Source organism: Manacus vitellinus, unplaced genomic scaffold (genome assembly GCF_001715985.3).
Source record: "Manacus vitellinus isolate BGI_N305 unplaced genomic scaffold, ASM171598v3 scaffold_44_pilon, whole genome shotgun sequence".
Classification (NCBI taxonomy): domain Eukaryota; kingdom Metazoa; phylum Chordata; class Aves; order Passeriformes; family Pipridae; genus Manacus; species Manacus vitellinus.
The window spans coordinates 6,678,802-6,694,383 of NW_021940565.1; the positions used below are offsets into that span (position 1 = coordinate 6,678,802).

At 36.1% G+C, this 15,582-nt stretch overlaps 1 protein-coding gene across 4 annotated transcripts in view; it reads left to right on the forward strand.

Moving 5' to 3' along the window:
- Positions 1-15,582, forward strand: part of CAMSAP2 (calmodulin regulated spectrin associated protein family member 2) — an 81,956-nt gene that overhangs the window by 33,960 nt on the left and 32,414 nt on the right. For 2 of the 4 annotated variants that reach the window (XM_018079055.2, XM_008926846.2), the window contains exons 3-5: positions 6,164-6,325; positions 6,987-7,070; positions 12,615-12,647. In XM_018079055.2, the coding sequence (XP_017934544.1) occupies positions 6,164-6,325; positions 6,987-7,070; positions 12,615-12,647 (279 nt within the window). The remainder of the gene's footprint in view (positions 1-6,163; positions 6,326-6,986; positions 7,071-12,614; positions 12,648-15,582) is intronic. The other 2 variants (XM_018079056.2, XM_008926849.3) reach the window with 1 other exon arrangement.

Below are 15,582 nucleotides of genomic sequence, written 5' to 3' on the forward strand. Positions count from 1 at the left end.
CAACTGAGGTTATTTTGGGATTGTGCTTAGGCATAAGTACTGTGTGAGGCTAGAGAAAAACTACATCCAAAAACATCAAACAGAGCAGAACTGACTACTTCAGACTGCTCTGTTTCGTTAATTGAAATATTTTGGAATTTGTTGCCTTTGTAGTATCAGAATTTTCTTCAATTTGCTGTATAAATGATGGTGAAATTTGTAATAGAGTTATCACTGCTCATGAATTCCTTCCTCACTTCCTGCAATATCAAGCTTGGTCTATGCCTTCCCTGAGCTGAAATTCTGCAATTTTCCACTCTTAGTTAAGACTTGGAATTTAGATGATATCTCATTATGCTAGCAGATTCATTTGAGATTTGGGTTATCTGGGGAGAATCCCTGGAAAAGGGAGTGTGGGGGCTAAAGCTACTCAGCTTTCTCGAACTGTGCTGTGCACAGAATCTGCAAGGGAGCTGGATTCAGAGACGTGGGTTAGAGTGGTACAGAAGGGGATCCTCACACTGCTGGTGGCACACCTTTCCTGTGTGCTTTCCCTTGCCTGCTGTTACTGTGTGTTTTTTACTCTGGATATCAGCAACTCTTGTTTTTACTTTTTGTTTTTCTCCCTAAGTACATCTTATACCGGTTATTCCATATATGTTCTTGAGTAAGTTTCATCAAACCATCGGAATTACTGTTTTTTACTGTTGTGTGAGAAGTATCTGAACCTCTGTTTTCAGAAGATAGGAATGGTTAGTTACATACATAACTACTGATGCAATGGATATAAAAATTCTGCCAGCCAAATGTAGAGAGCTGATCTCATCTGTTCTTTGCTCAAGTGCCTGATCTAGTCTAGGCAAAATCTTTAGGGAATTTAGCTAGAAATATATGTATTTGTTGTGCAAGTGATGACTACAGTGTAATGATCCTTTTTTAAAAAATATGACCAAATTCCTTCACAAAATTCTTGCAAAAAAATTCTTGAAGCACAACCAACTTGAGTAAGAACAGGAGTACATATGTGTGTTTACAAAAGCCGTATTCTGTCAAGGATCAAATCTCTTGGCCAAAGCATAGTGAGATTGGGGGACTTTTATTTTCAGCGCGAGGGTAACGATTATATCGTCTTTTTCTTTCTGCCTCTTTCTTCAAGCACGGTAGTGGGAAATGGGTTTGTCTATGTTTTTCTTATGGAGGTAGGTCATAAGAGAACTCCTGACCTGAATATCATTTAATGGGATATGAGAAATATCCTTAGTAGTAGGTAACAATACAGGTGCTGTCTGTAATTTGCAATATTTATCCCTAAGTATCTGTGTGTACAGTATCATATGCACCTTTTGCTTAGTACTCTTTTAATGAAGTTGTTTTCAGTTCTTCAAGGGACATGAAGCAAGCTCTGTAATCAAACATTAGGCAGACAGGGAAGGCATTAGCAGTCATGCTCAGAATAATTTTTCTTCTACAGATCAGTAAGCTTCTTATTGAAGTATTCAGCAGTAGAAAGAAAAGCTGTGGAACCTACATTACAGGGCAGAAACTAACTAGTAATTACATGAGATTGTTAAGATTAGTAAGTTAAAACTCTTGTGCTCTGTGCAGGCTGTAGCTGGGCAAGACAAAACCACATTTGTGTCTTAGAAAATAAAATCCAAGGTTTTGTGTTTTTTTAATATGTCGTTGTGTTCTATTTAAGACTTTAGTGATTTGCACTATTGTAGTGAAATGATCAAAGAATGAAAAGATATTTTGAATTGGCTTAAACCAAATCTCTGCATAACACTATTGTAAAAAGTTTATTACTTCTTGTGTTGTTCACTGCTGCTATGTTGATCTTGTTTGTTGGGGTTTTTTAAAAAAGATATTTCTCTAATGTTCTTTTATTCTACTCTGTGTGATTTTTTAATTTTTTTCCCTTATATCTCTAATTTTAGTTTTATTTCGGAACCATGTATTGTGGCAGTTTTGACCAGCACAATATAAGAAAGATATTAAGCCATAAGAGTGTCCAAAGGAGGGCAATGAAGATGGTGAAGGGCCTTGAGGAGAAACTGTGTGAGGAGTGGCTGAGGTCACTTGGGCTGTTCAACCTGGAGAAGAGGAGACTGAGGGGAGATCTCATTGCAGTTACAACTTCCTTGTGAGGGGAAGAGGAAGGACAGGCACTGATCTCTTCTCTGTGGTGACCAGTGACAGGACCCAAGGGAATGGCCTCAAGTTGTGTCTGGGAAGGTTTAGGTTGGGTATTGGCAAGAGGTTCTTTGCCCAGAGGGTGATTGGGTTGCTGGAACAGCCTCCCCAGGGAAGTGGTCACAGGACCAAGCCTGACAGAGTTCAAGAAGTGTTTGGACAATGCTCTTGGTCCTGTGCAGGGCCAGGAGTTGGACTCGATGATCCTTGTGGACCCCTTCCAACTCATCATGTTCTGTGATTCTGTGATGTTTTTTCATATATGTCTTGCTGCAATTCTGGATGTGGGAGGTATGTGACAGCATGAAATCCTGCCTGGGCCTCTATGCTGTGTATCAGAATGCTCAGAGGAAATATCAGCATTTAACCTACTGTCTTGATACCAGTCATCACGGCTCCTGGGGACTTCCTTCAGGTGTTGTGTTACAGGCTTGTCTGGAGGAAGAGGACATTGCTGAGTGGTGATCGTAGTTTCTGCCCACCTCAGAGTGGTTTCTGTTTCCCCCTCAGATATGAAAAGTTGCTTCCATGTGTAATTCACTCATAATTGCAGATTCAGCTAGTAAAAGTGAGCTGTCCCACTTGATTTTTTTAGCTGTACCTAAAATATGTTGTTTGGTGAGAAAGGCAAATCCATAGAATTTCTTAAAAATTGGGGTTTTTTAGAGAACTTCAGCAGTTATGCTGTCAAAGCCTGTATTTGGAACAGTAGCACACTATATTTGTAGTGTGGTTTTTAATTTACTCTTTCTCATTGAGCACAGTGGATCAGGAGATGTAAAAGAATGCAGCTTGTCTTACTCTTTACAGAAGAAGTGGAAGAAAACCAGGAGAGCTGTATATAGAATTAAATAGTTTTCTCATTCTTTCTGTACCTCCTTTTAAAAAGAACCCAAACAAACCAAACTAAAAACCAACTATTTTAGATACCTGTTATCCTGTGTGTTTATTTAGTTGCTTGTAATTTTCTGGGAGAATAAATCCATATATGTTACTAGTTTTAAATATTTTTATTAGTAAGAGAACAAAAGCTTGATTTTTGCTAATTGAAAAAAATAGCAATTTTGTTGTTTGTTTCTCAGGATAATACTCATTCTTCTTTTTATTAGCTAATGTTTTAAAAAAAAAAATCTTCTGAATGTCTTGCCTGGATTCTAAAGAAAATAACTTGGAGTCACTTATGAGACCGAAAATGCTTGTATTTGATTGTTTATGTAAAATAAAGTTTGTGACATGAATTTAGTCGGTGTGGGTAAAAGTTTATTACACTTAGTTTTGATAATACAAAGCATTATCTAAGGTCATTCCCTTCATTGTTCCCTCTGTTTGCTTAAGTAGTTTGCAGTTCATTAATGATTTACTAGAAACAATAAAAATGTGACTCAACTAACTAAATGTAAATAATTTAATTTTCCTAATGTATTTATAATGTATTGAGCATATTTGCAGTTTTAGCAACACTTCAGTGGCATTCTCTCTCCGTTGGCAATCCACTTTATAGGCATGATCAAGTTTTCCAGAGAAGCTGATGATCCAGCACGGGAGGTGAGGGCTACTAAATTCCTCTGGGAGAGTTTCCAGGGATAGCTTTTCTTGCAGGCCAGTCTCAAAGCACAGCTGTAGTACCCAGTGTACTAGTCATAGATCAACAGCTGGGGAAAAAGATGCTGCTTCCACACCTGCTTGCAACTTCCTTGGTTGTCAGACCTCAGTGGAAGGCAGTGTCCTCCCACAGGCAGGGATGAAAACAATCCCCTCGTGCACAGGCAGTGTGAGCAGTTCTGGATCAGCACTGGTGGCCCCCAGCACACTTGTAGCAGTAGCACTCTGTATGAGGCCACTCTTAGGTTTGACTGCGAAACATGATTTTTTTGCACCACCTCCTCCTAAAAGGCAAATCCAGTATTTTCTTGCTGTTTTAATTATATCTTCATTTCACCTCCTGGGGAGGTTCTGAAAACAGCACAAGGTTTTAACCCAGGAGCCATTCAGACTAGGTAAGAAAAATGTAGCAAGGAAAGATTATTAGATCAATGACCCCTGGATGTCACAGATGATCCAAATCTTCCCTTCTTTCTTGTGTGCTACATATGCTAAACTACCCTTCTGCAGTCTGTGCTGGAAACTCCTGCCAGAATTGCATGGATTTGTATGACTGACTCAGGCTCTGCAGTCCCTCACAACATTTTGGGGGACTGTACTGGTAGTTAATGACTTGATTTTTTCTCTGCATTGCTGAGCCAACAAAGGAGTAGCTTGTGCATCCCTGGATAGCATTGCTGCATTGCCCACTGGAGTGCAGGCTCCTTGGGAGGCTGGATATGGGCAATACTCTTTTCCTTCTTGAATACTTTGAGTGGCAAGAATTCAGCTCCCCAGCGCTTTCCATTATTCCCCTAAGAGCTTGTATCAGTATTTGTTCATAAAGGTCTGTAAGTAAATTCATAAGGCACAATAATGGTAGTGGAAGGAGTTTATTCTGAATGGGTCCATCAGTAGTGTCAGGAGTGAGGAGACGCTGGTTCCCAGCCTGGCTCCACTGCTGCTGCTGGGAGCACAGATGGAGTCTGGGGCACACAGGGCTCTCAGGTCACAACCAGGGGCCAAGGAGAATAAGCTTGTCCCAGGAAGGCTGGCTATCAGGAACAGTTTCGTGAATGTCTTTATTAGATAAAGTGAGTGTAGTTTGCCTTTTTTTTGTCAAACAAAGCAACTTAACTGCATTAAAAAAATTGGTATATGCTGCTGCCTACTTCTGAGGTCAGCATCATCACTGTCATTGGTGGTACAAACACTAAGGGCAGCATGAAGTCTGGATCTGTTCATTTCCTGCAGGAAATTCTGGAATGAATTATGTGCATGAAGTACCTAAAGTGTGATGATTAGATAGCATATTACCGTGTGACTCATGTTGTTCATTGCTGTTACCATGGCTGTCACAGCTACCTTGTGAGATGTTTATATGAATATTTTTTATAGCATTGAAGTGATGGTGTTAGCAAGTGTTGGGGATTTTTGTTTGCATTGTAAGCTGTGTTTAAAGTCAGTGTTTTAAAAAATACCGTCTTTGGAAATTGTTCTAATCCATGGGAAATCTTGCTTAATACTTAGAAAACTGTTTCTGTTATCAGGAAGACGAAGGAAATCTGTTTAGCTGTAGGCACTGCCTCTGCAAACCACAGTCATTTTGTTATTCAATCACAAGAATCTAATGTAAATCCTGGTTGTCATCCTCTTTTTTATTGCTGCATTTGGGTTTTTTGTTGGTTTTTTTTTTAGGGGGGGCAGGGGAAGTTTGTTTATTTTTAAGTATTACAAACTGTGAAATAGCCATTGTCTTTTAAGACATAACATAAGGAGAAATGTACCTCATCTTTTAAAAGAAGCTATGTTTTATTTATCAGTACATGCTTATTTTAAACCTAGTTGAGCATATATAGCTGCATCTGCATAACATAATTAATATACTAGAAGAAAAAATGTATTTTTCTATCATGTTGGGGGTTTTGCTAAAGATTAGTATAATCGTGTCTTCTTCCTGGATTATGACTTTAAATACAGATAAACTTTCACATATTAATGCAGCATTTTCGTGATGATGAAGGTTGTTTAGTAGGCAGTCTCAGCTTTTATTTCCAGTACAAATAACATTGATCAGGCGGGGGGGGTGTTTTTCCTATGGTAACAAATTTAAAAGATCTCTTTAGCTCTGTTAAAGGTGAGGTGATGTTTGAATCATTAAATTTGCTTATTCTTTTCATTTTCAGTTCTTTAATTTTTGTGTTCATTTTCTTACAGGAGTTATTTTAATTTGAAATTTAATTTGTGTTCTCAAATCTGTTATGTTTGTTTTCACTTGCCAAAAGCTGGCAACCAGACAGAAAACTACAGTTTCGGTCTTTTCACATATGTGGCTGTGTTGACAAGCAATCCATAAGAAAGTGATCTTTTGTTTTGCAAGCTAATTAGGTATTGCTGCTTCTTGTTGCAGAGTGCTCACTTGGCCATGATTGATACCCTCATGATGGCATATACGGTGGAGATGGTCAGCGTTGAGAAAGTGATTGCCTGCACTCAGCAGTATTCAACCTTCCTCCAAGCTACGGATGTACCTTATGATATTGAGGATGCTGTCATGTACTGGATAAACAAGGTATGAGTATTGGAAAGGCAGGCTGACTTTCTTTGTAGCCTGTGTGATTCGATTAGGGATGAGAGGGTAGAATATGTGTGTATGTAGGTGTATCAGCACTGTGTCTGATAAAGACTGTTCCTTTATCCTGTTTATGAATAATAAAAAACAAAGTTTGCAGAAATAAGTTAAGCATGTTGTATGAACCAAATAAATGGGAAGGCTTACTAAGTACTGTAATGTACATTACATGTGACATCTTAGCTGTCACTGTCACATTGAGGTGCCATGATGGCTGCTCGAGGGTCCTTCCTGGCTCTTTAGAAGTTGTCATCTCATTGTGTAACCTAAACCCAAAGGTATTCTGTTTGAGTTTGAACACCTCTTGCTTGAAGTGATCTACCTTCACTGCATCATCAAATCAAGTAACAAGGATACACTGTTAATCAAATATGATCGAGCATAATAGGGGCAAGGTAGTTCATACAATGTAAAGCTAACAAGTAGTGACCCTAGACTGCATCTGAGACTGACATTGGCTGATTTTGCTTCAGGGATTTAGTCTGAAATAGTTGTTTTATCTTTTTAGTTAACTCTGTGGTTGTAATTTGTAGACCTTTTGAAAGCTTGTAATTTCTATGATTTGTTTCTTAGACAACTGAATGAACTATTTTGTCTCTAGGTAAACGAGCATTTGAAAGACATCATGGAACAGGAACAAAAGCTAAAAGAGCATCACGGTGCAGAATCTGCAGGAGGTCAGAAGGTAGGTGTAGAAGTTAAGGTATTTTAAACTAGAATAAGCATTTATCTGTAAACAAAAACTACTTGCATATAGTATGTAAATATACATTTGCAGACATTGAACTTATAACTGCTTGTTAAAGAAAGAAAACTTGTAGTATGCATTTTGTTATTAGTTTTATCATTTTCATTAAAATACCCATTTAAAAGTAAAACTAATAGAATTGCACTTTTTATTCCCAGTTGTTCCTTTTGACAAATAAATCTTTGATAGTGGGGAAACATCTGTTATGTTAGTGATAAGGAATTTGTTAAGATTAATGAATACTTTTGAATGAATTAGATCTACAGTCAGATCTGATATACAAAAAATAGCACATTGTATTCATGGTTTTTAATGATATTTTTCCTTGTGTATTGTCTGAATCTCAAATGAGAGATCTGTATGTAACATCATGAGGAGTATTGCTCTGGCTATGATCCAAAATACTGGTTGATTACAGGTTTTATCATATATACAATAAAAACAGATTATGTTTGATTTCCTTTCCCAACAGGATTTTTTTTCTTTTGTTTGTGGGGTTCAGTTAATTAGGTAGCATTAAATACTCACCCAAATACAGAGGGATAGCATACACTTCTAGAGTATGTAAAATTGCTTGCTTCAGAACAAGATCATTTATCTTACTGAGATATAATTATTATTGGGGAATTGCTAATCAGTTTGAACACCCTTTGGTATTATCCCTGCACTTGAATGCAGAGCAGATTTCTGAGCTCCTGCAATGCTGTAATCCTTGTTCCTCTCCTGGTCTGTTGTCATGTAAGCTGCTGTCTCCTTTTCAAAGCTGCTCTGAAGGAGTTGTGGGTTACCAGGCCAGATTAGATGTTCAGCTTCAAAAAACATGAATGTAGTGAATGTCCTTCAATTTGTAGGGGTTTTTTAAATATAAGGAATGATGATGAAGGCTAATTAGGATGTGATTCAGCAAAAGAAAATGGTGGGTTTTACAATAGTAGTGTGACCGATGCATAGACCCTGATATGGAAAATTTAAGCTGTGTTCAGTAGTGATAGTAGATTACAAATCTGGAAAATGAGATGTCCTTGACAAGTTCATTTCTCAAATTTAGATAAAACAACGTAAACAGAGGGCAGGGAGATAACTTGTGTACCTCTGTCCTCTAGTGATTTTTCTTTTTGCTGAAAATAATAGTAGGTAGTTTTATGTGGTTTTTAGGTCTCTTGGAAAGATGAGAATAATTTTTAAAATTCGAAGTGCATGAGAGTCATAATATGACAAACAAATATATATAAAAAAGATTGTTATCAGAGCAATGCCATAAAATTATCTGTATTATCTATATTTGTATTATTTTTACTTATATTGTAGTTTGCATTTTATATTAGGAATAAAATGATAAAATTTTTAGTTTATAATTTATCTTCAATGTCAGCATTCTTGAATCAATTGTTGATTCAGATTATTTAACTCCGAGTTTTCTTTGAGAAACACTGGTCTGTTCAACTGATGACTAATTTACCATGAAATCTCAGCTATTCTTTTTGTCATGATGGCTTTACAAGGCAAACTAATGCGGATGCATTGGGTGGGTCAAATGCCTCAAATCAAGTTGGTCAGTTCCTCACAGGAGTTTCTGTTAAATTATCAGCTGGCTCTGGTCAAGCATCCCAGTATTCGTTCCCTGATACCCAGGTGTTTTACCCTGATTATCTGGCTCCATATTGTATCAGTCCATGCATTTCTCTTTTAAGAGCTCAGAATCAATGATAGCATTGACCTTCCAACTTGTACTCAGCAAAGCTGTCTCAGAACTGTAGCTAAATTCCTCTATGAGGTTTAGGTGTTGCTGAAATATCTGTATAATGTTTCATTTCATGCTATTCCTGGGTTTAGCTATTAGTATCAGTAGATGTTCTTAGATTAAAAAAGGGGGAGAATTAAATTCTGCCTTTGTTTTAACTAAAGGAATATAACATGCTTTTCCATTTTTATGGAAAAAATTAAAGTATACTTCTAGATATTTATTTAACATTTTTATTCTCATATTACAGTTGTAGCTTAATTCTCAGTAGCTGGATTCAATTGTTTTATTTTCTTCCTTCAATTTTTTTAAACTCTTAATTGCTGCTTCTGTTTGTATCTTAAAACTTAGCATGAAGGGGAACTGGAATGTTCCATTGTGCAGCTTTTCTGTCTTCCACCACCCTTTTCAGGTTGGGGCTTTGTTATCTAATTTAGGTTCTCTGGGTTACCGACACAATTAGCAGTTCAAAAGGTGATGATTCCATTCTAAAATTTAAGAAACTTTGCAATCTCCCTTCTGATCTAGGCAAACACCTTTGGATATTTGAATGTTTCAGAACTAAATTTAAATTATGAATGTCCCTTCCGCTGATTAAAAAGATGGCCAGACAAACATGGGAAGAACAGATCATTCTAGTCATTAGGGAAAACTTTCCTTCAGTTTTAATTTCTGGCCAAGAAGCAGTAAAATCAGGTACCTAAAAGGTGAAGTAAAACTAACAAGTAGACTTTTTAATAATTTCATCATATCCTACTGTGATAAATTCATAATCACTTGTGAAAAATAATGTCAGTGTAACCCTCAAGTCTGCAAAATTAATGCCTTACTGTCTTGTTACAAACCTGTAGTGAACCTTTTTGCAGTAAACAATAAATCTCTACGTTTCTAAAAGTTTTAAGCATCATATAAACAGATTAGTAGATAATACAGCTGATAAGATATACCTATTTTATATTTCTGGATGGATAAAACCAGTGCTAACACATTATGAGGTTGCTTTTGTTTTCTTTCACTTAATTCTGCTACTGCCTGTCTGTAGAAGATGAGAGGAAGGAGTATTATATGATTTTAAGTTCCAGGTAGTCCTCTGGATCTTGATCACCTGGTGATTTGTGGTAACCTCATCCGTTTCTGGTAGAGTCTCTGCATCTTTTTTCACAACTAGGATTTCCAGTTTTGTAGTAAATAGCTTTGGTTTTCAGGCTTCCATTGGATAATATGTAGTGACTGCACAGTTGCACTGGTTAAACTATTGATTTTCGATGTAGTTGGAGCATTCTCAAAAACCTGTTGTTTTCCCATCTGCTTCTGTGATTGAGACTGAATCAGTCTTAACAGATTTAAGACAAGTAAATGCAAATCCTATGAGAGAAACAAATGTATGAGTATTCATCAAGTACCTGTGTTCTTCAAAAGTTTTTTTTAAATTAGTTTAAGCAGTGCGACTTTTTGCGTGAAGGTAAAACACTAACGCTGTAGTTCCACTTTCAATTTAATGTTTCATAAATCCACACTGCTAGCAAAAGCTAACCTGTCAAGAAGAAAAATTTGCAACAGAATCAGCTTCTTGATTAATGCACAGCTGCATGAACACAAATGATGGTGCAAGGAAAATAGCAGAAACAAGTAATTAATGAAAGACATGACTGCCATGTTTTGGCACCATAGGATGAATTCAATTTATCATAGTCACGTTTAAAACCTTGTTGGGGGGATAAAAAAGTCTCCTTGTAAAGAAGACTTTTTGTCCTTTCAGCTTTTGTTTTGTTTTGTGGGGGATTATTTTGGTTTTTTCGTTGTTGTTGTTTTTTTAAACATTGGGAGAAGTCAGCCAGGATTCTCTGCTTAGTTTGTTTTATAGTGACTGATTTTTATGAAGTTCCAGAGGAAAAAAGTTTGTTCTTGCTGATTGAAAGTGACAGTTCAACACCCATTGAATTCCCATTATGTTGTCCAAGAGATTTCAGCTTTTCTTTCTCTCTTTTCCTTTAAGTGGCTTTACAAAGCATATATTTATAAATCTTGGGGTAATTTTGAATTTAAATTTGATTATCTTAAATCTTTCACCCCTTTGAATCATAGTCATCTCAACTATAATTTCAACCAACTGGATAAATAAAAATATATATTGGATTACTAGTTTTGAGTTCAGTTACTGTTACAGAGAGCTAGTCTTGAGAATTGAAACAAATTTGTGCTTTTTTCCAAAGAGTAGTTCTTCAGCCTATCATTAAATAGACATTGGTGGCCTTTTTTAGTCCGAATCTGAAATACACTTCACCTTGATAAATCCAAGAAGAATGTTCCTATCAGAGTTAAGCAGAATAATAGGCAGCCTAGGTCTGTTCTCAGTCAATTTATCTAAAACCCTCTTTTATGATATGGTTTAGAATTCCTGATTGCAGTTCAAAATTAAGATTATTTGTTTTCAAATTCACATATTTTCCCATACTTTGACTATATTTCAGTGATATAAAGAGATACTGAACCCTGTAGAAAGTGCTTTATTTGGGTGTGACAACAGAAATGTCCAGAGCCACACATGAGCATGTATCTTGTAGTTAATTTCTTTCCCAGTGCCTTTGGGATTCTCTACTGCAACAATCCAGTTAAATGGAGGAGAAGAATATTGAGAATAGCCCTGCTACTAATGGACACCCTTTAGTGCACAATAGCTTTTTTGCATAAAAGCTTTGTATCATTACTGGAGCTGTTTTAAAGGTTTAACAACTACATAAAATAATAAGGTTCCGCTACAGTTTTTTCCGTAGCAGTTTTCAAACTATGTTTTTATCACTCCAAGAAAATATTTATCTTCATTTAAAAAAAAAAATTCTTTCCTGCACTTTGGTAATGGGTTTGATTTTTATTTTTCCTAAAATGAAATCCATAGAATGATAAAGTTTTCTGTGTGTATTTATAGTACTGATATACAATATTTTTATTCTTAATAGTAGAAGTATTATGCCAAACTAGTGTGTAGAGTTACAGAGAAGAATCAATTACTTCAGTGTGCTTCAGATTAGTATTTTTTGATCACGTATGAGTTTAGAGTTGTATGTACCAGATCTGATCATTCTCTGCCAGCAGTCAGAACTCCATCTGCATTTCAGGTCATTGCACATCATGCAGCTGATGCTAATGTGATTTGTCATTGCAAAAATATAACTGCCTGTACCTCTTGTTGTTCTGAAAACTGTCATACGATTGTTTAAAAATACTGTTGAATGTTACTGTTTGGCTTGAAGTAACTAACACAAGCTTCACTGCAGTTGGTTGTACTGTACTACAGTGTGTTTATCCTTTTTTCCATTGCTTTAGCTTCCCTGCTTCCTCATGTGTGCTACTGGTGTTCATTTTGATACTTGTGATCATGACTTCAAGTCTCAAATGAATTCCTCAGTCGGATTGCATATGTAGAGTACAATTAGATGTGTGAAAGCATTTCATAAAACTGCATTGATCTGACAATCTTATCTGTTCATGTGGGAAAATTATAATGTTGATCTACAAAGAGTGCAGACATATTTCTCCACTGTTATTGCTGCTAATTAGCTCAATACGCAGAAGTTACGGTGCACTAATGCTTACCATTAAATTACAATTCACTGTTATACAAAACTGAGAATGTTAAAGAAAATTGCTTTGTAAAAGTAATTTATGAAATCTGATAAAATGTTCCTTTTTTTTCCTTTGCTTTTTGCTTTTATTCTTTTTTCCTACTGCTTCCTCTGAAGTCTCCTACCAAATGGTTTTGGAAACTGGTTCCTGTAAGTTTGCCCAACTGCTTCACTTTGATCAAATTGCTTATTTTGGGAATGGCTTTGTCCATGTCATGCTGGTCTAATCATTCGTTTCATTTATCTGTATGAGATAATTTTATAAGAGATTACCCCACAAAGATATGCATACTGCAGAAGCCTACTTTGCAAGGTAATCTGTGCAAAAGAAAAGAGATATAATGCTGGATAAGGAATTACTTTTCAAGCAGTCAGTGGGTCTGTTCAAGGCAGTGCTACCCAATATTAACTCATGTCAAATGATCAGGGAATTTGCAAACTACTTTTTCATAAGCTTTCAGTAATCACATACTATTTGATACGAATTCTCTTTTTAAAAGAGGCTTGAAGAAATAGCTTTTGATTATTGATGCTACATGGAATCTGAAATCTTATTATATGCAATCATTACACCATTTGTCTAGAACTCCCTATGTTTTCAGCTGATTTAAGACTGCTTTAATCTCTCCCCACACAAAGTAACCCAAAGCAGTCTACTTTTAGTGAGACTATAATTTCACTAAAAGCAATAACAAATAACTGTTCATGTCTGCAGTAATAATCAAGTTTGTTTTCTCTGTGCTGTGTCAACTTGGTGTTATCATTACTTTCCTCTATCATGCAGTAATTCACCCCTGAAATGCATTCAGATTATTTATTCTCCAGCAGGTTTTACTGGGAACAAAACAGTCAGCTGTTTAGGTACATGCAGAATTGCTTAGGTACATGCAGAATTGCTTAGGTACATGCAGAATTGCTTAGGTACATGCAGAATTGCATACTTCTAGTCTGAATTCCAGAGAACTAATTCTGAACTATCTTTGCTCTAAGGATTACCAAATAACTGATACAACAGTCCCTCAGATATTTGCTGTCATAATTAGTAAAAGGCTGTTCTTACATTGCAGAAAGAGTTGAAAATAACAATAAAGGCAACAACAGAAGTTACTTGGTGTCTGGAAAACCAGTTTAAAAGTACTGTCTTCAGCAGACTAATCAGTATTCAAATTCCTAACAGTCTCTGCGGGCAATTTCTCTAAAATGCTATCTGTTACAGTGATGACACACAAATACACTGCCCTTCACAGTATAGTCCTTCAATTTTATTTTGGAATTAAGATAGTGTAACTAAATGGAGGGAATACTGAAAAAAAAAAAAACAAACCCAAGATTTAAGCACTTTTTTTTGGTCTCATTTTCACAAATTAGGATGGCTACTTCAAAGCAGTTTTAGAATATGCTTGTATTCTATTCTTGTCTAGGGTGTTAGTTTGCTACTGACGCTCTTTCTTTGCATAAAAATGGTATTCAAATATAGAACGTTCAGTATATTGAAAAGCTAACTCCAGTTTACCTGCCAGTTGTCCACAGACAACTCAAACCAGTGGTATTTATGTTACTTTGAGTTGTTGGTTCAGTTGAAACCCGAGTGCTACTGAAAATACAATAGGAAGGCCGTGGCTCAAGCTGCTCTTAACAGTTCAGCCAGTCTTCTGCCTCTTCCTTTTATAAAGAACAAATGTTTCATAGAGAGAGATTCCTGAGCATACAGGCAGCTAAAAACTTACTCGGAGAAGTAAATTTATAACATGTTATCTACTGCCTGGTAAATGTGTAAGAGCATTCATTATTAATGATTAACTCTGAATACACACAAGCACTTATGGCAGGGTAGCTGCTGTGCTGTTGGCTCTTCTTTATCTGACCTTGTTTGTAGGCAAGTGTCTCGACTACTTGTTTTAAGTATAAGCTCAAAGATGCTAGATCAGGATGGGTTTGGATCTCAGAAGGAAGATGCCTGAATTAGCATTTATGTTTTAATTAGCACTAGAGCTTCATCATAAATGTAGAGGTTAATCTTTTGCGTTCTTGCATCCGTATATATAGTAGCAAGCATTGCAACTGATGAGAAGGGTTTCTTCAAATGGAAGTTTATTAAAAATGCAGCACAATTACCAATGTCTTTTGGTTTTTTCAGTATAATTTCTCTTTTCAACCAAATTGAAACATGATGCCTGCTATACCCTACTGAACCTAGCAGATCAGGTTATATGGGTTTATTTTTCCTGAAGTAACGTGCCTGGCATACTCTATAATGAATTAAGTCCTCTTTCTAGGTCCACTTTAAAGATATGACACAGTTTCTAGCATCTGTGTGCACTGTTTGTAAGGCCAGTGAAAGTCTCATTAAAGTGGCATTATACTTCTTCACGGGATTTACTGTGCAAGACCACTGTATTATCGATTTCAACTATTTTTGAATACTCCATTAAAAGATGCTATTCAAAAGAATATATAAATTACACAGAGCTTGTTGACCATGGTGTTGAGTCCATCTGTATCCCGTATCTGTTATTATTATTCATGATTAATCATAATTAAATGGTAGTATTTCATAGACTTAATTTCAGTCATTTTGAGGAGGACATATACAGACACAGTCACATGGTATTTGAAATTTGCAGGATTTTCATCATATTGGGACAGTGGATTGCCACAGTGAAAAAGAATAAACTTCCACTGCAAGCATAATTGGCCTATTTGATTAGAAATACTAGGGAGTAGTAAGAACGTGGAGAAAAGAATATTAATAATGCATAACAGTAGCATGATTTTGTTTGGTGTTAGTGAATTTTTCCTGTAGCATGCAAAAATGAGATTTTCATTTTTTTACAGCTTATTTGACACACAAATACCACTGCACTAAAAGTATGAAGTAAAGAATAAGTTTTTTTAAAAAGAATAATTTTTTAAAAATATTAATTGGTTAAAGTATAAGTTCTCCAGGTCAAGTACAAGCCCATTATTTTTTTAGAACGGATGTGGCTGCTGTTGCCAGATTAGGCTTTGACTTCCTAGGCCAGTTAGGGGACACTAACATTCACTGAAATAATCCCATGTGATCCTTGACATAAATCCAGTGGCA